Source organism: Athene noctua, chromosome 18, assembly GCF_965140245.1.
Source record: "Athene noctua chromosome 18, bAthNoc1.hap1.1, whole genome shotgun sequence".
NCBI classification, from domain to species: Eukaryota; Metazoa; Chordata; class Aves; order Strigiformes; family Strigidae; genus Athene; species Athene noctua.
In genome coordinates this window covers 14,319,124-14,342,448 of record NC_134054.1, presented here as the reverse complement: position 1 = coordinate 14,342,448, position 23,325 = coordinate 14,319,124, and the positions used below count along the sequence as shown (strand labels likewise).

Below are 23,325 nucleotides of genomic sequence, written 5' to 3'. Positions count from 1 at the left end.
TCCCCTCTCCCCTCCGTCCCTCTCCCGCCGCTGACCGGGGCCGGGGCCGCTCCCGCCGCCGACAGACCCCGCGGGGGTCGCGGCAACCGGCCGCCGGGCGGGGGCGCTGTCGCGTCCCTTACACGTAAGCGAGGCCCCGTCCCCCCCCGCGATCGCCGTTACCGGCAGCGGCCGCGCCGGGACCGACCAAACCCTGGGCGGGACCCGGGGGCCGGGCCGGGCCGGGCCCGAGGAGCGGCCCCGCCGCTCTCCAGCGCCCGGGAGCTGCCGGCGCGGCCCCGTCGGAACCGAAATTACAGCACAGGGACCACGGAGCCGGTGGCAAAACAAGTGGAAATTAATAAACTCAGAGACAGACTAGAGCAGAGACAGGAGTAAATGGCACATATGATACAACCATACAGTAAGCGAACGGGCCTCGTATATGGGAGTGATTAGAGGTTGGGGTTTTTTTTTTTCTTTTTCTTTCTTTTTAATTTTTCTCTTTAATAGGTTGGAATTGCCCAGACTGGTCCAGTACGACATCTCAAACCTGACGGGGACGCGCAGCATGAAAACGTCCCCGGAGCAGGGCTGCGGGGGGATTCCCGGGGGGCACGTGCCGGTGCCGCCGGCGTCGCGGACGGGCGGCCCCGCGGCCGGCACCGCGCGGCGTGGGAATGGCTCAGACAAAAGCGGGACCCGAGGGGTGCGGGAGGGTTCGCCGGAGGGGACGGGTTTTCCTGCGGCTGCGTCGCTGCCCGCGCCCGGCCGGGTGCCGGGATCCATCTTCCCGTTGCCGCCGAGGAGGGAGCTCGGCCGGTGCCGCCGAAGGCCGTGGCCCGGCTCAGCCAGCAGCTGCACGAGGCCATGATGGAAACGCTCTGCTCCCACGCAGCTGGAGCTCCTGCCCCTGGTGCCCTGTCGAGGGGCAGCTCCCTGCCTGCCCTGCTCCCTGCCCGCCTGCCCTGCGCTCTGCCTGCCAAGGCCGGTGGGTCTCAGCCCGTCCAAGGGCAGCCGAAGGGTCTGGCAGCAGCTCTCTGCCCGTGCAGGGGGTTGTAGGGGGAGCAGACCCCCCGCTCCGTGATGCCGGGGAGGGCAGCGAGCCCCACACTCACCTCCATGTCCCCGTGGGGAGAGGGGCAGCAGTGCCCGGGTGCACGCAGGGATGGGGGGGTCACCCCAGCCATGCTAACGTGTCCCTCCAGCTCTTCAGGACAAGCAGCTGCGCGGGAGCCGCCCGGCCCCGCGAGAAGCCCAGAGCCCCTCGCGCTCAGCCGGTTGCTCTGCCACATGGTACCCCCCACCCAAGAGCCCTTGGCTGTACCCTTCCTGCACCCCAAAGGGAGGGACGGGCGGTGGGTGAGGAGGGGGACAGAGTGGTCCCCGGTGCTGGAGGGCAGCCGGGGACGCTGCGGGGGGGAGCGCTGCCTGGCAAGAGCTGCTGGGGCGGCTCCCCCGCGGCGGGGGCACTGGTAGACCTGCTACGCAGCCGGGGCAGCTCCCGCCACTCCCGAGGGTTCGGTTCCTTCACAGCTGCCAGGGCACCAGGGCTGAGAGCGGCCCCGGCCGCGGGGTCCCCCCGCACCCCGCTCAGCCCTGCGGGTCCCTGTCCCAGCCCCCTGCCCGCGCGCGGCAGCCGCCGCAGCCCGGGGACCCCCGCGGCCGAGCGGATTTTCATGCTGTCTCCAGGAATTGATATCAGCGTGGACCAGTCTAACATCTCGCAGGTTTTTTTCTACTGGCTACTGGAATGCGCTCGTTTGGCTTAGGGGTCCTCGATGTCGAGAAACTCTTGCTTGGGGGGGGCCATGCCGCGGTACCAGGCGCACGAGCCGTCGCTCCTCTTGATGCAGGCGTAGTGCTTCGCCTGCCGCCCGTCCACGTTGTTCTTCTCCATCGCCCAGTCTGTCCAGAGACACTCGTCCGAGGAGGAGACGAAGCAGGGGATGGAGAGGCAGCGCGAGATCTGCGCACAACAGACACCGCGTCACCGACCGCCCCGAGGGGGGACGCTGGGGTGGGAGGAAGCAGCGACCCCTCCGCAGCTCTGTCTCAGCTGCCCCCCAGCTCTGCAGGCGGGGATGCTGCCCTGGGGTGGGGGGACCGAGGGAACCCCTGGGTGCGGGTCCTGGGGCTGGACTCGGCTCCCCGCTGCCCCCCACACAGCGTCATCCTCGAAGGACAGGGAAGAGCCTCTCCCCGTGGACCCCCTGGGGCCGTGGAACCCACCAGCACGGGGAGGGGGCCCAGCCCGAGCTCGGGGGGGCCGCCCGGCTACTCACCTTGCACTCGCAGCCCATCTGATACCGCTGGTTTAGGCTCTTCTTCTGGGTCGGGCTCAGCGAGTCCCAGGTGGAAACCAAGTCGCAGAGTGTGATGTGCATCTTGCCGTTGCCCTCTGACTTGCCTGGGGAGGGGCCAGACAGAGGGCTCAGAGGGTCCCCCCAGGTGCCCCAGGGCCCGACGCTGACTCGGGGTGCCGGGGCCTCAGTTCAGCCCCTCCCGCCGTCCACCGGTGAACCCCGGGGAGCAGAGGCTCATCCCCCCTGAAGCTGCCCTGCCACAGCCCGGGGCTGCCGAGCGCTGCCAGGACACAGCGGGGGGGTCCACCGGGGGCTGGGGTGGGAGCAGGAGGAGTGGGGGGGCCATGAGGCAGCAGGGCCACCCGCGTCCCCGAGAGCCCTCCCTCGAGCCGCCCACCTGCGATGAGATACTCCTTCTTCCCGCCGGTGTCCAGCAGCCGGCCGCACACGGCGGTGGACGGGGCCGTGTAGATGAACTCGATGTCCTGGTCGGGGCCCTTAAACATCTGGGGAGAAGGAGCGGGGGTGAGCGGCCGGCACAGAGGCTGCCCTGGCCCCCCCAGCCCCCGTGTGCCCCGTTACCTTGATCTGCTTGATCTCATACTGGATTCGTTTGATCGGATTCCCGTATATATCGTTCCCCGAATCCACCTCTTTCGCAGAGACGGCCTTTGCTCGGATCACTGCAACGGAGAGGTGTCGAGGTCAGCAGGGGCGCCCGGGGACCCCAGGTGCCCCCCCCGGCGGGACGGTCCCGCTCAGCCCCTCCACCCCACGGCAGCTCCCGCCCTCGCAGCCCAGCTGCCCTGGGACAGGGGACAAAGGGGCTCCGGCAGGCAGGGGACGGGCAGCGTGGCAGCAGCACCCTCCTGGCAGGTGGTACGGGCAGGTCACCCCAGGACCGCCCGGCCCCGCTGCCACCAGCCGTGCGACACCGGTTGGCCTTGGCCAGCGCTGGCCCGGTCTCTGCCCAGACCCTGCCCGGGCTCGTGCCCGTCACCCAGATGGCACCAGGACAGCTAAAACCCGCCGGCAGCACCCTGGGAGCACTGTGGTATTTGTCCCAGTGTCATTAATTAAACCGGTCTCTGACGAGGGGCCCAGCCAAATGCCCGCGTGGCCGGGCCGGGGGAGGAAAGGGCAGAGGGAGTTATTTGCAGGGTCACCTGTGGGTGCAGAGGGAGGTGGGAGTCACGTCCCTGTCCCGGCTGCTCGCTGCAGCCAGTGCAGGCACCGGCGCTGCCCTCGGAGTGCCAGCACAGGCAGCTCGTGCCAGGGTCCCCTGCCAGCCCCTCTGCGTCCCCACACGGGGTGCGTGGGGGCCCTGGGGCCAGGCTGCGTCTGCACCCCACACAGCCGAGCGGGGGGTCCCCGTCCCACCCACCACGGAGGGGTCCTGGGACGGTGCTCTGGCTGCCGGCTCCCTGCCAGACACCTGCTGCTGCCGCGCCGAGCCGCACGCCGTGCGGGCGCAGAAACCGCATCCGCCGGGGGGGGTCACGTCCTGCCCTCGCCGCTGCAAAACCGACCTGGGGCGCCGAGGGCCGGGCGGTGCAGAACACCCGCTGAGGGGAGGCAGCGGGGAGCTCCCCAGCTGGCAGCCCCAAGCAGCTCGGCCAAGGACAACAAGGCCACGGCCCCGGGGGGGTCCCGGCGCTCAGTGCTGGGGGATAAGGCCGGGTGCCCCCGCACCGGCGAGGACGCGGCACCCTGGAGCCAACTCTGCCATGGAAGGGTCCCTGCGGTCACGCTGCCAGCACGGCTCAGGGACACCCAAACCGGCATGTGAGCGCTCGGCACGTGGCAGTGACCTGCAGGCAGGGCAGGCAGCGGGCAGGGCAGGCAGCGAGCAGGCAGCTCACCCTGACTCACCGGCTCGGGACAGAGCGGCCGGCTCGGGGCTGCGCCGTGTGGTGGACGCAGCCGCTCAAGCACGTGGGGCCTGGTCCCTGCACCGAGACCTGCAGCTCCCTGCCCGGCTCCCTCCCGGCCGCCCCGGGCAGCACCGGGGACGCTGATGGCACGAGGGCAGCGGCCGCAGCTCCTGCCCGGCACCCTCAGAGCTGGGGAGGGGGCCTGGCTGCAGGGCAGGGGCTCCCCCTCTGCTGGGGGTACCCCATCCCACCCGGAGGCCAGCACCCCGTCCCTCGTGCGTGCTGGGAGCAGGGACCCACAGGATGGCCGGGGCGGCAGGAGGACAAACGCCAGCCGAGCTGGGGACCGCTCTCGTGTCCCCCACTGGAAGGTGGGAGCAGCCGGGGACGTGCCGGGGGCTGCCCGCCAGCCCGGCACAGAGACACTCTCCTTTCCTCTGGCACAGCAAGGAGAGGGAATCTGAGCGCGCTCTATAAATACCGGGGGGCGCGGGGGCATGCGGACGGGCTATTTGAGCTGAAGGTCGGGGGGACACGGCCCCACGTGGGTACCGGTAAGCGCCAGCTGAGTTTGCTCTGGAAAGGAGAGGGCGGCCACCAGCCCGGGCAGGGGCCGGGGAAGAGACTTCCCAGAGCAGCCGCCCCAGGTCAACGCAGGCGCTCGCAGACACAACCTGCCGGTACCGGGGCTGCCCCGGGGCCTTTCCCGGCCGTGCCCCCCTCCCCTGGGGCAGCCCCCGCCCCGCTCCCCGCCCCGGCTGGAGGGGCTTTGCTTGGCACCCGGGGACACGGCCCCTGCCCGCTGCCTGCGCCCGCTCCAGCGCACCGGGGTCGCCGCAGGCCTGGGCCGCCCCTCGCCCCCCGACCCAGCCGCTGCCGCGTCCCGCCGGGCCCTTCGCTGCTCCGGCGCGTCTGCGGCGTAACCTGGGGGCGAGCGAGCCGGGGAGCCGGCTCCGGCCCCGTGGCTCCAGGCGCGGAGGAACGGTTACTGGTTCAGTGGGCTCCAGCCTTTTCCATTCACGTGCTGATGAATCACTTGACAAAAATGCAGCCCAATTCTAGGCGGATTTGTTCTGAACAGTGCGGCTTTGTGGAGGGGACGGCTGTGCTGCGCTTTCCCCGCCAAGACCCCAGCAGCGCAGCCAAGCTGCTCCGCGCCAGCCAGGAACCGGAGCGGCGAGGAGGGCGAAGCCGCAGGGATCGTGGCGGGGAGCCCCGGAGGAGAGCCCGGCTGAGGTCCCCGGGACGAGGAGGCAGGGCCGAGGGGTGGAGGGAACCCCCGGGGGCGCAGAGGCCGGCAGTCAGACCTCCCCAAGCGCCAACGCTGCCGTCACGGCTCCTGCCACCGGCCTGGGCAGCCACCGGCCGCCGGCTGAGCCGAGGCCCCGGGCCGGCGCAGCAGCGTCCGCCCAGGGCAGCGCCGCTCCTTCCCCAGGCAGGACGAGCCGCGGCAAGAAGACGCACCATGGGGCGACCCCGCTGGTGACACCCCCTGTGCTGGCCCCCAGGGCTGCGAGCCACAACCACCCCGCAGTGAGGACCTGGAGCCCCCCGGGGACAGACGGGGGTCCCCTCGCTGCCCTCCACCCCCAGGGGTCCCACCACGGCACCTCCGCACCCGGAGAATTCGCCTCTAACTCCGCACAGAAGCTGCTGCACGAGCAGAGCCGCGCTGGCAGCTGGGGCCTCTGGAGCCCCCCAGCTCCTGCCTCCCCCTGCCCACTGCCTCGGGGACTCAGGGCTGGGGCCCTTTCCGAGGGGTTTCAATAATCCCCCCCCACCTCGCTGCAGTTGCCCCCGCACGGCCCGCGGCTGCCGCCCAGCACCGCTGCCCACAGCGGGAAGCGGTAACGGGCACAAGGGCAGGCAGAGGGGGGGTCTGTGGGCAGCTGGGGGCTGCCTGGGGCCGAGAGTCCGGGCATCCTGCGGCAGAGCGGTCCCCAGGCCACGAGGAAGGCCCCCGCATTGGGGCCCAGCCGACCCCGCACCGCTCCCCCCGTCACAACTGGTTCAGACTGGGGCCGCGCTGCAGCTCCAGGAGCAAAGCTGGGTGCAGATAGAGTCACCCAGTGCCACAACCCCACCGGGATGCCCCCTGGGCTTGCCAGCCGGGGCGATGCTGTCCTCCCCGGCCCCCGCCACACGCTGCCCCAGCCGGGGGGCTGCACCCCGTGTTTCTGGCTGCTGAGCGGAGGGTTCCTGCCACGGACAGTTGCCGTCACAGCAGGAGCCACCGTGGGCAGGTGGTGGGGAGATGCAGCAGCCCCCGGTTCTCCCTGGGGAAGGAGAAAATGGGGTTGGGAAGCGGTGACCTGCCAAGGGGGGGAAGCAGCACCAGGAGCCTCTGCCCCGGGACGTGCCAAATGGCCGCCCCTTCCTCCGCCATCCCACCCCGGACCCCGCGGTGCGGCCCCACCAGCACCCGCCCGGGAAGCGCCGGTGCCACGGGGAGCAAAGCTCCCTTCTGCGGGGGGGCTGGCAGCCGGCACTGCCCACCCGGCCCGGGCACCCCTCCCCGCAGCGGGGGCAGCCCCAGGGCCACTCCAGCCCCGCCTGAGGCCAGCAGAGGTGGGGGAGCCACCAAACCACCCCCGGGAGAGACTCGGCGCCAGCCCTGCCTGGCACACGGGCAGCAACCAGCCCCCAGGATCCCGCCTGCACCCCGGAGGCAGCGGAGGGGGTCACCCCCCGCCCCGGCACGGCGGTTTTGGGGATGGGGAGGCAGGAGGGATGCGGAGCTGAGGGAGGGGGCTGAGCAGTGGCCACGGGGGCTCCGCTGGTGCCTGGCAGCGCCCAGGGGGACGCGGGGGGCACCAGGCCCCGCTCGCCCGCCGGCCTGCGCGGGAGCCACGGGCTCTGCGCTGCCATGGCCGCGTGCGTCATCCCGGCCCTCTGACGGGAGCGGGATGGAGCCCAATCAGCGGCGGCCCCGGCAGTCAGCCCACGGCCCCTCTGCGCCAGCCGCACGGGAAGGGCTCGGAGCTCACCGAGGCGGCACCGGGGACCGGCAGCCCCCCGGCTCCAGCAGAGCTCGGCAGGGCCGGCCGGTCAGCTGCGCTCCCCCCGGCAGCCCTCGGGCAGGGAGCGCTCCCTGCCGCTCCCCCCACCCCCCCCTCCGCCTGGGCCCTGTGGCAGCCCCCGCTTTTCCCCCCTTGGCTGCACGCTGCCTGCGCCCCATCCCGAGGAACCAAGTGCTGGGACAACTGGGATCGGCACAAAGCTGCCAGGGGCTGCCCCCAAGGTCCCCCCCGTCCCTGGTGGCACCTCGAGCCCCACTGACCCCTCCTGGTGCCACACAAGGCCAAAGCCACGGCCATGGCCAGAGGGGCTGAGCATCACACACACACACACCCCCGCTGCTCCGGAGGAGACCAGAAGGGACCCAGCAGAGCCGCCCCCCGGGCAGGCAGAGAGCAGCCACCAGCCCCGGCCGCCCCGGAATGGCCCCGGTGAGGAACGGGGCAGCCCCGAGCCCTCAGGCCCTAGAGAAACCCGCTGCCCGTCCCGGGGGCAGGGAGCTCGAGCGCCGGCGGGCCGGGTCGCTGGCTCCGCCGAGTCACCAGCTCTGGTGAGGCGACTCCCAGCCCCTCGGGCACCCCATGCCCACCGCAGAGAAACGCAGCCCCGGGCCCTGGCCCCGCTCCCTGGAGATACGGCTGCAGGGGCACGAGCGAGGGCCGGGGGGCCGTGGGGAGGCACGGATGGATGTGGCAGGCACCCTCCACACTACAGAGGGGGGGTCCCAGCCCCACGGGGCCAGGGTCTTGCACCGCGCTCCCCCAGCTCCCCACTACCAAGGGCTGGGCGCGAGCCTTGGGGCTCATCGGCCACCCCGGGCGCACCCCGCACCGCACCCCCACCCCCCCGCATCTCCCCCCAGGGCCCAGCCTGGGCGCGGGCCGCTGCATCCACAGCAGCCAGGGAAGGTCCCGGCAACACCCAGCACCCCTGGGCTCTGTGCACCCGCGGGGACGGAGCCGGCTGAGGAGCCTCCCAGCTCCAGAGAGCACCCAGGGGAGGAGGAGAAGCAGGAAGGAGGCCAAGGATCACCGGCTGCAGGAGACAGACCCGTGTCATGTGGGAAGAGGCTGGGGAGCTCATCCCGGGACAAACGCTGCCCCCTCCAGCCCAGCACTGTCCCCCCAGATCAGCCAAGGCAAGAGTGACCAGACGAGCTGCAGAGGGGACTCGGGCCGGGAGCCGGGCGGTGCCAGCGTGGCCCGGGAGGAGGCTGCCGAGGCAGGACGGGCTCCGGCGGGCGCAGGACAGGCACCTGCCGAGGGCAGCGGGGCAGCCCGGCCCGCAGCAGGGCGCTGCCAGGCCACGCCGGGCCCTCCCGGGGGCCAGCGAGACGCCGGGGCTGCCGAGACAGCCGGTGACTCAGCAGCTGAGTCAGGGCTGAGCCAGCACCCCAGGACGGGCAGTGAGTCACGAGTGGCCCAGAAAGCTGAGCCCGACGGGAGCGTGACGGGAAGCCGCGGCCCCGCTCCCCGAGTGGGCGTGGGGAATCCCGCAGCCCGGCCGCACCGGCTCGAGCGAGCGGCAGCTCCAGAAATTCAGCGCTCCATTTTGTCTAGAAACTTCCCTGTCCCCAACATGCTTCGCGGCAGGGCCGGGGCACGCGGGGCAGCGGCCGGGAGCTGCGTCCCGGGGCAGAAGGGCCGGGAGCGGGGTCTGGAAGCGGCCGGGGCAGCCCGGGAGCCCACCGGGAGCATCCCGGCTCAGGAGCGGGGGACGGGGCAGGGCCGGCCAGAGGTTGGGGCTGCCTAAGTGTTTGGGAATGTTACCTCTCCAGCTGAGCCCGGGGACGGCCCCGCGAAAGAGAGCGTCAGGACCTGGGGCTGGTCTGTTTGTTTAATATGTTAAAATTTAATAAGGGCATTATTCATAGAAAGAGGAATCCAGATCCCGGCGCTGCCAAGCCCTCCCTTTCAGCAGCATCCAAGCCGAACAAAGTGGGACGGGGGAGAGGAAATGCCTGGAAATAAGGAACAGACGGGAGGTGACCGAGCCCGGCGCTGCCTCTCCCGGGCCGGTGCCGGCTCCGTTCTCCCGGGCCGGGGCCGTGCGAGAGGCGGCGGCTCTCGGCCTCCCCCGGGGCCACCAGCTCCCCGCGCTGCCACGTACCATCGCGGTGTGATCGAAGTTGGAGGAGGCCGGGCTCGCCCGTCTCACCGGGGCTGCGCCGCGGGGACCCCGGCCCGGGCCCGGGGCAGAGCCGCGTTCCGGCGGCTCCTCGCATCGCCCGGGGACGCCCCGGGGAGCGATGCCGGGCGCGGCCGCGACGGTCCCCCCCCCACCGGCCCCCCCCCCCCCCCCAAGCCCCGGAGACGGCGAGACGCGCGGGGAGGGACGGACACACCCCGGGCGGACAGACGGACGGACCGCGCCCGCCCGAGCATCGGCTCCCGCCGACACACCCCCGGGGCCGGCCGGGGCGCGGAGCCCGCACCGGTGCGGGGCTGCGGGCAGGTGCCGGGGGCGGCTCTGCCCGTTCCCTGCCCGCTCCGCTCCAACTTTCCGCCCCTTCCCCCGCCGGGAAGTTCGCGCGGGCCGGGCCGGGGCTCCGGGGCTGCTACCGGGGCGGGGGGGGGGCGGTTCCGAAGCTGCTACCGGGGTCCCTGGCGGGGGCTGCGGGGCCCCGCGGCGGGGGGCGCTCACCTATGTCGGCGTTGCAGAAGGCCTGTTGCGGGTGGATGGGCGAGCAGCTGCAGGCGTCGGCGGGGCGGGCCCTGCCGAGCAGCAGCACCGCCAGCCAGGCCAGCAGGCTGGGCAGCGCGGCGGGCATCGTGCGGGGGGGCTGCGGGCTCGGCCACCCGGCCCACGAACCGCATCCACCGCCGGGCCCGGCCGAGCCGCCGCCGGGAAGTTTTGGGGTCCGGCAGCCGCGGCCCCTGCGCTGCTTTTCTCCGGAGGGTGTTTTCTTCCTGCCTCCCCCCGCCGCCGCTCGGCCTCGCTTTTTAACGTGCTCCGGGGATTTGCTGCTCCTCCTCTGCGTGGCGCGGGGCCAGCCCGGCTGCTCCCGCCCCTCCGCAGGATGCGGCTCCGCGGCCGCGCTCGCCGCCCCCCCCCGGCCACCCCCTCCCGCCCCCGGGGCGAGCCCCGCGCATCCCGCCCACCCTCCGCGGCCCCGGGACCCGCCGCCCGGGCGGGAGGGGGGGGCACCGGAGCCCGGTCCCGGCTCTCAGACCTGGCGCCCGGCTGTAAATTGCCGGGGGGGGGGGGGGGCTGCGCTCAGGCCTGTGCCCCCACTTTCCCTCTCATCCCACCCCTCCGTGCCCCCTCGCCCTCTCCCACCCCGGCCGCGTTCGCCCGCGGGTCCCCTGCCGTGACCTGCCCGCGGACTCCGGGGCTGCTCCCCCCGGGCCAGCAGCCCCCCTACCCTGACGCGCACCCCCAAACGCCCCCGGCCCTGTCCTGGCTGTGTCCCTGCGGAGGGTGTCGGGGTGCTGCCGGTGTGGCTGCACCTGCAGCCCCGGGCCCAGCGGCCGCACCACCCTGCTCCGTCTCTCCAGCGGCGCCTTGGTCCCTGCGAAGTGGGCAAGGAGCCCAGCGTGGCCCCTGGCCACAGCCACGGCCTCCGGGCACGGCCGAGCCGGGCGCCGCGGCCACAAAACCCACTCCGGAGCCAGCCGCTCGCCACAGAGCCGCCCTGCCAGGGCCACTCGCCTTTGAGGGAGGTGCCAGAGCTGCTGCCCTTGAGGATGAGAAGCGAGAGCAGAAATGGCAGCAGAGCCCGGTCCAGCCCCGCTCGGGGCCGCAGGAACCCGCGGGAGGTGACTCTGCCCCCGCGGCGCTGGGATGCTGGAGGGAACCTGGAAAGGGAACCTGGAAAGGGGGCTCCAGCCCCCGGCCCTGCGGCGCGGCACGCGGCCTGCAGATGCGTCACCACAGGGCCCGAGGGGCCGCGGGCTCAGGGCCACTGCAGCCTGGTCCCGTTCGCAGCAAGGCAGGGGCTGCCCGTCCCCTCGTCACACCGCTGCCCGTCCCCTCGTCACGCCGCTGCCCCTGCAGCCGCCCTGGCCCCCGATATCCTGCCGGCACGGGGAGGGCAGCGCAGCCGTGGGATGGTCTGGGGGCACAGGGGGATGTGGTAGGGGAGCCCCCCCTTCCTGCAGGGCGCAGAGCTCCCTGGCTGAGCCCAGGGGACGAGGAGGGGTCACAGGGCAGGGCCGGCCACCGGGCCAGCCACCGAGCCAAGACAGGTGCTGCGGAGCCGCCGGCCCGGGGCCAGGCGGGTGAGCGAGGCCAGGAGAGGCTGTGCCAAGTGAAGCGCAGGCGAAGGCCGAGTGGCCGACGTGGCCCGTGGCCAGCTGGCACCCGGCGTGGGCTGGGGACGCGCCGTGGGTGCCCCGGGCCGGGTGCTGCGCGGTCCCAGAGGCCACGTGCAGGGCCCGGGGCCGGCTCTGCCCGCAGCGCCGCGGCCGGGCCCGAGCTGAGGGGCTGAGCGCGGCTGCTCGCAGCCCAGCGCCGGCCTGAGTCATTGTCTGGGCTAAACGAAAACACGTGTCCTCGAGCTGCTGCTCCGCTCGCCGATGCCGGACACTGTAAACAGCAGCAGGGGGGGCCCAGCCTGGCGGGGCTCTCGGGGGGGGGCCATCCCCGCCAGCTCCCTGCGCCGTGGGTCCTCCCACCCAAGCGCAGCCCAGCCACCGCATCTGCAGGCCCCCTTCCTCCCCTGAGCGTGGCCAGTCCCCGCAGCAGGCAGGGGGGGCAGCCCAAGGCCCCCCCAAACCGCTGGGAGACACCCCGACAGCCCCAGCAGGGGTTGGTGTCAGCTGGGGGCTCGTGCCCAGAGCTACAGGGCAGCTGCTACCAAACTGTGCCTCTGCCCCCCTGTCCCGGCACCGGGACCCCTCAACAGCAGCTCCACCAGCAGCGTACCCACAGGCACCCGAGGTCACCCCAACATCGCCCTGGATTTGTTCTTGGGGGGCCCTAGACCGCAGCCCAGCTCTGGGAGAAGCTGTCCGGGTTGTGGGGGGTCCTGGCACCGCAGTGACCCCGTACCCCGCCAGCTCTCCCCTGCCAAACGGGGGGGGGCACCGCGGAGCTGCAGCCCCGGCGTTACTGGGGAGGGAAGGAGGCCCCGGGGGCCTGTGGTGGCCTGTGGTGGCCTGCGTTTCGCACTTCTGGCTCCCGAGCCCTGTGCAAGTTCCTCCTGAGGGGCGATTTCACAACACTGCCGGCGAGCTCGGGAGGGCTCCCCGGCCAGCAAAGCCCGGGGCTGCTGCGAAGGCGTCGGGGTCGCTGCCAGCCCCGGGGAGCTGAGCTGCTGCTTCTGGCTCTCCCTCGCTGCGCTGGGCACGGCCGCCCGGGCAGCAGCCACGGCCACGCCGCCTGCCAGCTCCCGGCCACCTCCCTCCGGGTCCCGGCCCTTCCCGGAGCCAACGGCTCCAGGTCTGGAGACACCTCAGGGACCTGAGCTGTGGACACGGGGCCAGCAAACCTTGGGGTGCAGGTTGGGAACGGCGGGGGCCAGGCGCAGGGACGCGCCCACGTTGTACCCAGCCACGACCACTGGCCCCATCCGTGGCTTTGGGGCCACACTTGCCCACCCCAGCCCCAGCGTGCCGGTACAGCAGCACCAGGAGCAGCCCCGGCCTCGGCTGCTGGGGCTTGAGGCCGCTAAAAGCCCCTTCCCCGGTGCTACCGGCAACGTGGGAACTGCTGCGTCCCCCCCGGCGACAGGGGCAGAGGGACGCTGCTCAGTCCCCCCCCACGTGAGACTTCCCAGAAAACAGCGCTCGGGGCCGTGCGTCACCCCGGCTGTCACCTCACCCAGCTTACAGGAAAAGGGAAGGAAAACCAGCTTCTGGGGGAAAAAACCTGATGAAATGCCCCACGGCTGTGGCATCTCTGACAACCCTTGTCAGCCCTGGCCGTGGCCCCGTCCCCCCACGTCACCCTGACGCTGTGAGGGGCAGGGACGGGGCAGGATCCGGCCAATCGCACCCTCGAGGATGCTCCTCCCCCAGGGACACTTGTCCCCACGGCACCGGTACCTGCCGGGGACACGGGGCAGGGGTTCTCCTGCAGTGACCCCAGGACAGGCTGGGCTCCAGGGACAGCTCACACCAACTCCCCTACGTACCGGGATGGGCCCGGTGCCCCGGGGACACCCCCCTCCACCCAGGGAGCATGGCGGGGCACGCAAAATGCAGCAGAGCTGGGGCTCAGGCCCCCCTCGGCTGCAGACCCAGGGCCCGGACGTCACCAGAGCCACCGACCCGCCGCAGAGGGTGCCTGTCGCAATTAGAGGCTGGCACTAACGGCTGCAGCGTGGGGGCCTGCTGGGGCTCGCAGCACCCTGTGGTGGCAATCCCTTGCCACCAGGTGCCACTGCCGAAACACTCGCACCACGCCTGCTGCAGCAGAGCCAACGCTTTACAGGAGAGGTCAAGGCCAACTACAGAGCTGGGAGCGCTGCCCGGTGTCCCCGGCCGAGCCCGGGGCGTGTGCCTGGCTAGGAGCCACCGGCAGGGCCGGCCCCAGCGCCCCTCGGCCTCCCTCACCCCTCTGGTCCAGCGCAAAAGTCGCTTAAATAAACTCAATGCCCTCGTATTTCACGCTCCCGATCCTGGTCTCGGGCAGGAGGAAGCGCCCGTCCAGCGTGAAGGCCATGATGTAGCTGGCGATCTTGCCGTTGTCCTCTTCCGATTTCAGCGCCACGATGATCTGGTCGTCCGTGTTCGGGATGAACTTGAAGGAGGAGAAGCCATGGGTGGGGACCACCTCGCCCACGCGTCCCACCGTCACGTCCCCGAAGTCCTGGGTGGAGCTCAGCAGCAGGTTGGTGCCTCGCCGCTCGTCCGCCTTCTCGCTGTAGCGCTCGTGGCTGGCGCGGCGCGGCAGGAAGAACCAGCGCTGCAGCGTGTCGCTCCAGGAGGCCGACTCGTGGATCAGGTACCCTGCGGCGGGGAGCGGCCTCTGACGGCACCGGGCAAGCAGGGACCCACCCGCCCGCCCGCGGGGGGACCCTGCGCCCTCCCAAACACCCCGCAGCCCCTCGAGGCGACCGCTGCCAGCGCTCCTGACGCCTCCTGTCCCGCTGCCCGCGCAGCGGCCCCCCCCAGTCCCTCCCGGCACTGCCAGCCCTGCCGGGGGCCTGGCTGCAGGCACAGCGCCGGCCGAGCCACCCTCCAGAGGCTCGTGGCACAGAGTGGGGAGAACCAGCCAGGCACGGCTCCGGCCTCCCCGCCGGGACAGGGGGAGGTCTCTGCCCTCCAGCATCTTTAAATCTCACCCCAGTCCCAGTATCTACGGGGAGGGAAAACCCCCGCGGGGGGTGCGGGGCAAGGGGTGGCAGGTGGGAGCCTCGCTCGGTACCTGGGGGCCGGATCCCGGCCGCAGCCCTCAGCGCGTTGTAGTTGGCCACCCAGTTCTCGTGGCCCACGTCGCCCTTGTAGCCGACGACCTTCACCCACTCGGGGTTCTCGTTCACCACCTCCCCCGTCGTCGTGGTCCACTCCTTGCCCAGCCCCCCCACGTAGAGGTGCTCGTCCTTCACCGCCAGCCACTCCGCCTTGAAGCCTGCAGCGGAGAAAATGCCGTGAGCCGGGGCTCGGCCAGCGCACAGGCACCGGCCCGGCCCCCGCTGCTGGGCACAGCCTCCCCCACGCAGGCAGCCGGTCCCCGGGCAGGAATTTCGCCCGTCCCGGCTGGGTTTACAGGGTCACAGAAAAGGTGCACCCCCCTCCCCAGTGAGCCACAAAGAGCCAAGGGCCCCAGTGGCTCCCAGGGGAGCTCACCTTTCCCCACCGTGCCATCCCCGTCTGCCAGGATCACCCAGGGCACCACCTTGTTGCCCTCAACCTGGTAAACCACCCCCGTCCGGTCATCCACGGCATAGAGCTTCCCGTTGAAGACGACCAGCTCGGAGAGCTCCATGCCCCGGCCCTTCTCGGCCAGGTGGGACTGCAGCACGCTCTCGTCTTTGTCCCACTCCACCATCACGCTGTCCCCGCTGTCCGACAGCACCAGGTAGCCCTTCTTCAGGTAACTGAACCAGGTGTGCTCCTCAGAGCCCTGGGACCGCGTGTCCAGGTCCGCGATGACTCCGATGCGGTAGCGCACACCCTCGGGGTTTCTCTGGGGTGGGGACAGGGGGTAGGTGTCATTGTAGCGGTCCCCTGCCCGCAGGCCGAGCTGCCAGTTGCGAGGGTTGGGTGGGACGGGCCGTGCCGGGGAGGAGCGGTGCAGGCAGAAGAGCAGCAGCACAAACCCCACGCAGGCCGACGACAGCACGATGGCCCTCCAGCGCAGTCGGAAGCGGGGGTCAGCACCCTTGGTCATGGACGCCAGGACGGGCAGGCCACCCACGCTGATCCGCAGGGGGCTCATAGACTCATGGCAGGGCGGGCCGGGCATCAGCCTGGGGGCGAGGAGAACCTGGTGGAAAAAGGGGGGGAAACGGGTCAGAGAGCTGGAGCCCAGCGCTGCGCCGAGCTCGGGGGCGGCCAGGAGGGAGAGGCGAGGGGCCCCGTCCCCTCTGCGCCTCGCACCGAGGGGGCTGCTGTGCTGCTGGAGCCACCCTCAGCTCCTCCTCACCCCCCTCTGCACGCCCAGACCAGCCGGCAGCCCCCGCACGACCTGCTCTGCACCTCTGCCTGCCCCGGGGGCCGCAGCAGCCGAGGCGGGGAGCTGAGGCACCGCGGCCTAGGGCGAGCCCCCGCGCCCCGTCTTGGGGCGTCCTGCTGGGCAGCGTCCCCGTGTCCCTGCACAGCCCCAGGGGGAAGGGGGTTCCTCTCCGGCAGATGGGGACAACCCTCGGTGCCTCTGGAGTGCCCGGCCCGGCCCAGCTGCCCCGGCCCCCAGGAACCAGCCCTGCAGGTGAGTGGTGAGCGTGTCCCCAAGCCCCACGGGGACACCGGGAGACACGTGGCAGCTCCGCCCGAGCAGGATGCCAACGCCTGAGCAGGAAACGGAGCGCCCGGGTCCAAGGGACAAACACCCCGACCTGCCCAGCCTTAAAGCCGCAGCAGCCCCCCCTCCCCACCCCGCCAGGCCTGCCCTGGGTCACAGCGTCTCCTCCGGGCAGGACTCGCCCGTGGGCACCTTCAGGCCAGCCCGGGCTGCGCCCACCCGCGGGGCCGGGGCGCTGCCACCTCTGGCCGTCACCTCCCTCTGTGCAGCACCAGGGACGTGGCAGCTCCTGCAGACGGGCACTGCGGGCTGGGCAGGGGGCAAGCAGCCCCCCAGGACCGGAGGCTGCCCCAGCACCTCCCGCCACGCACCGCACTGGGGCAAGGACCCCCAGGCCGGGGGCGGGCAGAGGGTCCCCAGCCGCCAGCCCAGGGATGTCCCCAAAGGGCCCGTCACTGGCCGCGGTGGGGCTGCGGGCCCAGCGCTGGGCACCGGCCACGCTCCCCGCAGGCGGCCGTGCCGCGGGGCCCTCAATGTGCCTTTCAGCAGCCCGAGGGGCGAACAGAGGCTGCATTGAGCGTGGGGGGCCGAGCCCCGGGCAGGGGGGAGCGCTGCCGGCGGTGGCGGCGCCTGGGATGCCGGAGAGCCCGTGAGGGACGGCCGCTCGCCCGGGGCCCCGCTGCTGCGGGGGACAGACCCCGCGGGGAGGGAGCACCCCCTGTCCGGCAGAGACCCCAGAGCATCGCCCTCGCAGGGCCCCGGGGACCCCACTCCCAGCACCGCGGCTGCAGGGACCCCCCGGGCACCCCAGGGAATGACACAGGGTGCTCCCGGAGAGACACGGGGACCCGCCGGCATGGGTACGGGGTCTCCCCGGTGCCGGACACAGGGACCCCGGCCCCGGGGCCCTCCCGATTTTTACCTCCCTGGGGACCCCCGAGCCCCTTCCGCGAGCGACCTGCCGGGAAGGCGGCGAACGGCCCGACCTGAGCGGGGCCCTGAGGGCCTCCACCGCCCTCCCGGGGACCCTCCGCCTGGGGGGGGGGACGGCCTCGGGGACCCCGATACTCCCGCCCGAGCCCGGTGCTCGAGGCTCGCGGTGCTACCGCCGCAGCCCGGCGGGGACCCCCGTGCCGCCGGCCCGGCCCGGCCTTAGGACCCCACGGCGCCCCCCGCCCGGTGTCCCGGTGTCCCCGCTCACCGCGGCGCCGCCCGAGCGCAGCCGCCCGCCTCCTCCCCCGCCGCCGCCGCGCGCAGCCGCCGCGACCGCCTACAGCTCCCGGCAGCCCCCGCGCGCCGCTACGGCGGCCGGCAGCGGCCAATCCCCGCGGCCGGAACCACGATTCCCGTCAGCCCCCGCGCATCCACCGCCCCGCCTCGCCCGCCGCGGGGGCTGATGGGAGCTGTAGTCCGCCCCGCGGCCGAACCGGGCCGGGCCCGGCGGGAAGGGCCCGACCGGAGCCGGCCCCGCACCCCGCCCCGCCCCAGCGCCCGGGCGGTTGGAGCCCGGCGGGGGGCAGCCGCCGTGCGGGGCCCGGAGCCGGCCCTGCGGGGCGGTGTCGCTGTCCCGGGTGGGCTCAGCCCTGCAGCCCCGGCGGGTACGACCCCGGTGCGGCCCCCGGTGCGGGCTGGCCCCAGCCCCGCGGCTCCTTCTGCCACCGCAGCGCTGGCGCGGACGCGCCCCGTGTCGTATTACCCCCCCCCCCCCAGGTCACTTGGGGTGCGGGGCACGGGGACAGACCCCGTCTGTGTCCGGCTGCCCGCCGAAGGCCCGTTCCCGGCCGGGGCCGCGCAGGCTCTGGTGCCCCCAGGGCTGGGGAACGGGCAGCGGCTCTCCGGGCGCAGGGCCGGGTCCTGCTCCGGGGCGCAGCTGCCGCCGCCGGGGTCCCAGCGCCCCCCTTGCCCCGTGCGGAGCCCATCGAAGCCCCCAGCATGTGCCACCCCCGTTCCCCGGCCTCGGGCCGGCGCCGGTGACAGCCGCGGGCACAGTGCTGGGCGGCACTGGGAGCACAGACGGTTAACGGCCGCGCTCTGGGCTCCCATCTGGCAGGGGGAGGGCTGCGCCTCGTCCCGCTCCTCCGCTGCCTGCTTCACTTTCTAGAAAGTGCGTTTCCGCCCGGGCCGAGGGAGGAGAGGCCGTCGGGGCGGGAGGCAGCCGATCCGCCGCGGGCAGGCGCTGCCCTGGGCCCCGGGACTCCGGGGCGGCACCGGGGGGTGCTCTAGAGGCAGCAGCCCTGCCCCAGAGGTAGGTGGGGGGGCGGGTTTGGGGGGGCCCCTGCGGGCCCGTCTGTGGGTGCCACTGGCGACCGCCGCTGCGGCCTCACCCGGGAGGCGGCTCTGCCCCGGGTGCCCTGGGGTGCGGCCAGCGGGGGGGACCCCGGCCGGGTCAGTGAGGGAGGGCCCTGCCCGCGGGGCGGCCCCAGGGCTGAGCCTCACGGTCCCGAGGGCCCAGCCCGGCCCCCAGCAGCCCCCGGCAGGCAGGCGCTGCGTGGGGGGGGGGTACTGCTGGAGCCTGCAGCGCGGGCTCGGCCCTGCGCGGATCCACCGCTGCCCCCCAGCCCTGCGCCCACAGAGCCAGACCCCACAGAGCCAGACCCCACAGAGCCAGACCCCACGAGCACGTCAAACCCAGGGCTGGGCCACCCCCGGCACGGCGGGGGGGACGTGGTGGCTGCTGGGGTCCCCAGCACCGCGTCTGCTGCGGGGGCTGCGACCACCCCGCTGCTCCCTCACCACCGCAGCCCCCGTCCTGCTGCCCACCGCCTCTGCGGGGGTGCAGACGGCTCGGAGACCCCCCCAGCTGCGGCAGCTGGGAGCCATCCCAGCAGCAGGACCCCAGGGGCATCGCAGCTCCGGCTGCCGCGCCTCGGGGGGGGCTGTACCCACCGCCCTGCGCGGGGTGGGCGCGGGGGTCCTGCCGCCTCCCCACAACTCCCCCGCTCTGAGCCCCTCATCCCGCCCCCGGCGTTTGCTCTTGTTTCCTCACGGTCTTTATTGCTGCCTGGAATGTACTGCAGGATGTTTTGACTTGCAGTCCCAAGGCTTGAGCAGCCACTGGATTTAAATCTCCAAAATGCTCCTGGAGAGCATCCAACCCCGACAGGAAAAGGCAGCGGCCCTCGGCAGGGCGGGACGTGCCCGAGCGGCCACAGGCGCCTCCCGCCCGGCCCCTGCGGGTCAGGGGGAGCCGCGGGCTCGGGGCCCAGCCCGCTCCCCTCCATTTCCAGCCCTCGCACGGCCGGGGAAGCGCGCTGCCTTTCCCGGCGGGAATTTCCTGGGGAAGGATTTCTCCTCCTTGTGGAGCAGTTCCCCGCAAAGCTGCGTTTTCCCCAGGGCCGAGCCTGCTTCGGGTCTCGGGGGAATGTCTGGTCTGATGGTCCCAGAGCTGAGGGAAAGCCACCGGCTTCCCAAAACCCCAGTGGGCTACGTGCTGTGCCCGCCGGCGGGAGCCGAGCAGGGTGCGGAGGGAGAGCCGGGGCCGAGGCTCCCGGGGACGGTCCCCGCTCACCAGCCCCTCGCTGGCCGCCTCTGTGCTTCTGCCCGCGGAGCAGAGCGTGGGCAGGGCCCAGGCCAGGGCATGGGCACGGGCTGGGAGGCTGCGGCGCCGGGCTGCCCGCACACGCTGCCCCGGCCCTGCCTCTCCCTGCACCCGGCGGGACACGGGCTGAGATAACGGGGCGAGAGGCGGGGGGGACACACACGAGCACCCTGGAAGCGGGTGAGGGGACAGGCCCTTTGCGGAGGGTGCAGTGGAAAAGCCCGTTAGAGCCTTTCCCCACCCTTCCACCCCTTCCCGGCCCCAGCCAAGGTGACTCACGGGCCTGGCATCCACCCTGGCCCCGGATGCCCTCTGCACCCGCTGCCAGCACATGCCCAGTCCCCGGCCCCACCACCCCCACTTTTGGGGGCGACACCAGCTGGCCCATCCCGGCGGTCACTGATGGAGGATCCTCATGCTCAGAGAGCAGCTGTTCACCAAAACAAGAGGATTCTGCCCTAGAATCCTTCCCCGTGGCTGGCCCACCCCCCCGGACACGGGGCCGTGCTGTGCCCCTTGGGGCAGGTGCTCCAGGGTGGCGGCAGAGCCTGTGCCAGCACAGGGGGAGGCTGCGTGGGGCAAAGGCGAGCAGCCACCCCCAGCCCGGCGCTGCAGAGCCCCAGCACGGCAGCGTGTGGGACCAGCAGCCCCAGCCTGCAGCCCCCTGCCCGGCCCGTCGTGCCCCGGGGTGCGGGCGAGGAGCGGTGTGCCCGGCCCCACGGCTCCCTGATAAGGGAGGGAGGGCCAGCGGGGCTGCCCGGGATGGGCCGTGGCGCCACCGGCTACTGCAAATATTAGCTCTGGCCCCACACAGGGTGTGGGCACCCAGGAAGGTTTCTCCCTGTGGTGGCCAACTCCCAGTTGGGGCTACGAGCCCACATCCACGTCTCCAGAGAAGTGGGTCTTGTCTCCTTTCAAACCCGAGGGCCGAGGGCCCGGGTGCAGGGGTGGGGGCCGAGGGGTGGCAGCTCTCGGGGCAGAGAAGCCCCTTTCACCGAGTGGGGGGGTACAGCCTGTGCTGCTCCATCCTTCACGCCCTGGGGGGATGCAGACACCCTCCCCAGGCAGGGCTGGGGTCCCCCACAACAGGCAGGGCTGCCTCCCAACATTTGCCCCATGGTATCTAGAGCTGCCTGTAATTTTTTCAGGTGCTGACCCCCCCCGGTTGCGGCTCTTGGGCAGCCATGGGAGGCAGCTGAAGCCCAGCTGAGCAGGAGCCGCAGCGCTTGGCCCAGGGCTTGGCCCGGCAGCCGGAGGCTGCTGCTCTGTTCCACCCTTGGCTCCCCAGGTAATTCCCTTCCCTGCGCGCCAGGGCTCTGGGGGCTGCGTGGCCCCGGCCCCCAGGTTGTTGGCGAGCCCAGACCCCCTGCCCTGCCCCAAACGTGGGTCTCTCCCGGCGCTCACTGGAGCGTCCCCAAGGCGCATGGCCTGGCTAAAAGTATTTAAGTACAGACAGTCCCTGCAGCTGCAGGGGACGCGTGTGCCCACGCCACGAGCTCTGCTGGGAGAGGGCTGCAAGAGCAGCTTTTTGGGGCTGGAAACGCCACTGTGACCTGCCTGGGGCCGCGTGGCGCAGCGGGTCCTGTCCTGGGCACAGCTGGGCCGCACAGCTCGGCGGCTCCTGGCTCTGCCCGGTCCTGCTGTGCCCCCTCAGCCGTCCCTGGCACCTCACAGGGCACCGCCACAGCATGGAGGGGCTTCGGGCGCTCGGTGTCCTGCTGCTTTCCTGCCTGCTGCTCCCCGGCCCCGCGGGGAGCCAGCCCAGCCCCGACCGGCGCTTGCAGACGGACCCCGAGGAGTCACCGGCCCAGCACCACGCTGCCAGGTGAGGGGACGCCGGGGCCAGGGCGTTTTGCAGCGGGGGCCGAGGCAGCCCTGGCACCGCGAAGGGCCCTGGCCCCCACCTGTAGCTCCCTGTTGCGCTTTGCTTTCTGCCCTCCCCAGGCCCACGCGGGAGCAGAAGGGCGGCGGCACCCAGGAGGGGCTGCCCCCGCGGCCCCGCTGCGTTCGCTGCTGTGAGCCCCCCGAGCCGCGCTTCTCCTACCCCCAGTACCAGCCCCTGCCTCAGATCAACATGACCATCCTCAAAGGTGAGGGCTGGCGGGACCCCGCGCTGCCCGCGGCCAAACCTGCGGCCCGGGCACCTGCCGGCATCACCCCAGGGCCAGCGCAAAGCTGGGCTCCCAGTCTGCCACAAACTGGGGGCGAGAGGCTGGGGCTGGTGCCTGAAGAGGCAGAGGGGGGTGTCGGGAGACACTCGGGGCAGGAGCTGCTCCTGCTCTGGTGGCCTCTGGGCACAACTTTGGAGGCAGTGTCGGAGCCCCGGGAGGGGCAAAGGGGCTTCCAGGGTTTAAAGATGGCACCCGCCTCTGACAGCACCACTGCCCCCCCTGCTTTGCCCAGGCGAGAAGGGGGACCGCGGCGAGCGAGGCATGCAGGGCAAGTTCGGCAAGATGGGGGTGGCCGGCAGCAGGGGCCACGCGGGGCCCAAGGGACAGAAGGGCAGCGTGGGCGCCCCAGGGGAGCGCTGCAAGAGCCACTACGCCGCCTTCTCGGTGGGCCGCAAGAAACCCCTGCACAGCAACGACTACTACCAGACCCTCATCTTCGACACGGAGTTTGTCAACCTCTACGACCACTTCAACATGTTCACGGGCAAGTTTTACTGCTACGTCCCCGGGATCTACTACTTCAGCCTCAACGTGCACACCTGGAACCAGAAGGAGACGTACCTGCACATCATGCGCAACGGGGCGGAGGTGGTGATCCTCTACGCCCAGGTGAGCGACCGCAGCATCATGCAGAGCCAGAGCGTCATGCTGGAGCTGCGGGAGCAGGACGAGGTCTGGGTGCGGCTCTACAAGGGCGAGCGGGAGAACGCCATCTTCAGCGACGAGTATGACACTTACATCACCTTCAGCGGCCACCTCATCAAGTACAGCGGGGACCCCTGAGCCCTGCCCCGCCCCGCTCCTCCTGCCCCGCGGCGGGGGACCGGGGAGCCCCTGCGGCCCTCCCGCCCCGGGCCGCCGCCTGCCGTTACGCTGTCAGCCCACCCAGGTGCCGCGACCCCCCGCAGCCGCGCAAGCCCCTGCACGCCCCAACCCCCAGCTCCTCGAGGCCCATCGGCTGCGTCTGGAGGAGTCGGAGCCGTTTCCAGCCTCTGCTGCCTTTTGTGTGCCGGGAAGCGGCTGCTGGCTTGGGGCAGGCCGGGAGCTCGTGTCCCCCCGCCCTGTGCCCGCGTCGGAGCTGGGTTCGCAGGGCACAGGCGCTCGGGGCTCTGCCTGGGAGCTGGCACCGAGCCGAGGGCCGCTGCGAGCACACACGCTCTGCTCCTGCCCTGCCCCGCCGGCGCTGGGCCACGCTCTGCCAGCTCCTCCTGACAAGGGGCAGAGGGTGCTCAGCACCCAGCAGGAAAAGCAATAAAACCACTCAGGGCCCCTCTTCCCTCCCGCAGAGCACAGAGGGTGCAGCACGGTGCTGGGTACCCTCGGGGCTGACCCTTCTCCCGCGGGGCAGCGGGTTCAATCGGTTCCCCTCTGCCGGTCCCTGCCGCAGTTTCCCCGCCGCAGCCTCTGCTCGGTGCCGGCGCTGCCGAGGAGGGGCTGGCGCGGGCGCGGGGCCTTTGGCCTCAGCCGCTTCCCCCTCAGATTATCTGCTGGGCAGGCTTTGGGTTTCTGTAGATGCAACAGCAGAGCGGGGCCCAGGGCAGCTGCCCCCCGCCCTCTGTACAGCTTGTGACCACATTAAACACCCCACGATT

At 72.3% G+C, this 23,325-nt stretch overlaps 3 protein-coding genes across 3 annotated transcripts; 1 reads left to right on the top strand and 2 right to left on the bottom strand.

Annotated features, from left to right (window-relative positions):
- Window positions 1-315: 315 nt before the first annotated feature.
- Window positions 316-10,151, bottom strand: TIMP2 (TIMP metallopeptidase inhibitor 2). The gene is made up of 5 exons (XM_074922243.1): window positions 9,821-10,151; window positions 2,868-2,968; window positions 2,683-2,791; window positions 2,265-2,389; window positions 316-1,948 (listed from the first exon to the last, which is right to left on the bottom strand). Exons 1-5 carry the CDS (start codon window positions 9,945-9,947, stop codon window positions 1,748-1,750), a joined length of 663 nt encoding a protein of 220 aa, XP_074778344.1. The 5' UTR covers window positions 9,948-10,151; the 3' UTR covers window positions 316-1,747.
- A 3,377-nt stretch (window positions 10,152-13,528) lies between these two features.
- On the bottom strand, window positions 13,529-17,312 carry CANT1 (calcium activated nucleotidase 1). The gene is made up of 4 exons (XM_074921960.1): window positions 17,226-17,312; window positions 14,911-15,550; window positions 14,489-14,692; window positions 13,529-14,070 (listed from the first exon to the last, which is right to left on the bottom strand). The coding sequence occupies exons 2-4, from the start codon at window positions 15,527-15,529 to the stop codon at window positions 13,700-13,702; spliced, it is 1,194 nt and encodes a 397-aa protein (XP_074778061.1). The 5' UTR covers window positions 15,530-15,550; window positions 17,226-17,312; the 3' UTR covers window positions 13,529-13,699.
- Window positions 17,313-18,120: 808 nt separating this feature from the next.
- C1QTNF1 (C1q and TNF related 1) lies at window positions 18,121-23,325 on the top strand. The gene is made up of 5 exons (XM_074922205.1): window positions 18,121-18,269; window positions 20,711-20,850; window positions 21,237-21,387; window positions 21,507-21,652; window positions 21,966-23,325. The coding sequence occupies exons 3-5, from the start codon at window positions 21,251-21,253 to the stop codon at window positions 22,514-22,516; spliced, it is 834 nt and encodes a 277-aa protein (XP_074778306.1). The 5' UTR covers window positions 18,121-18,269; window positions 20,711-20,850; window positions 21,237-21,250; the 3' UTR covers window positions 22,517-23,325.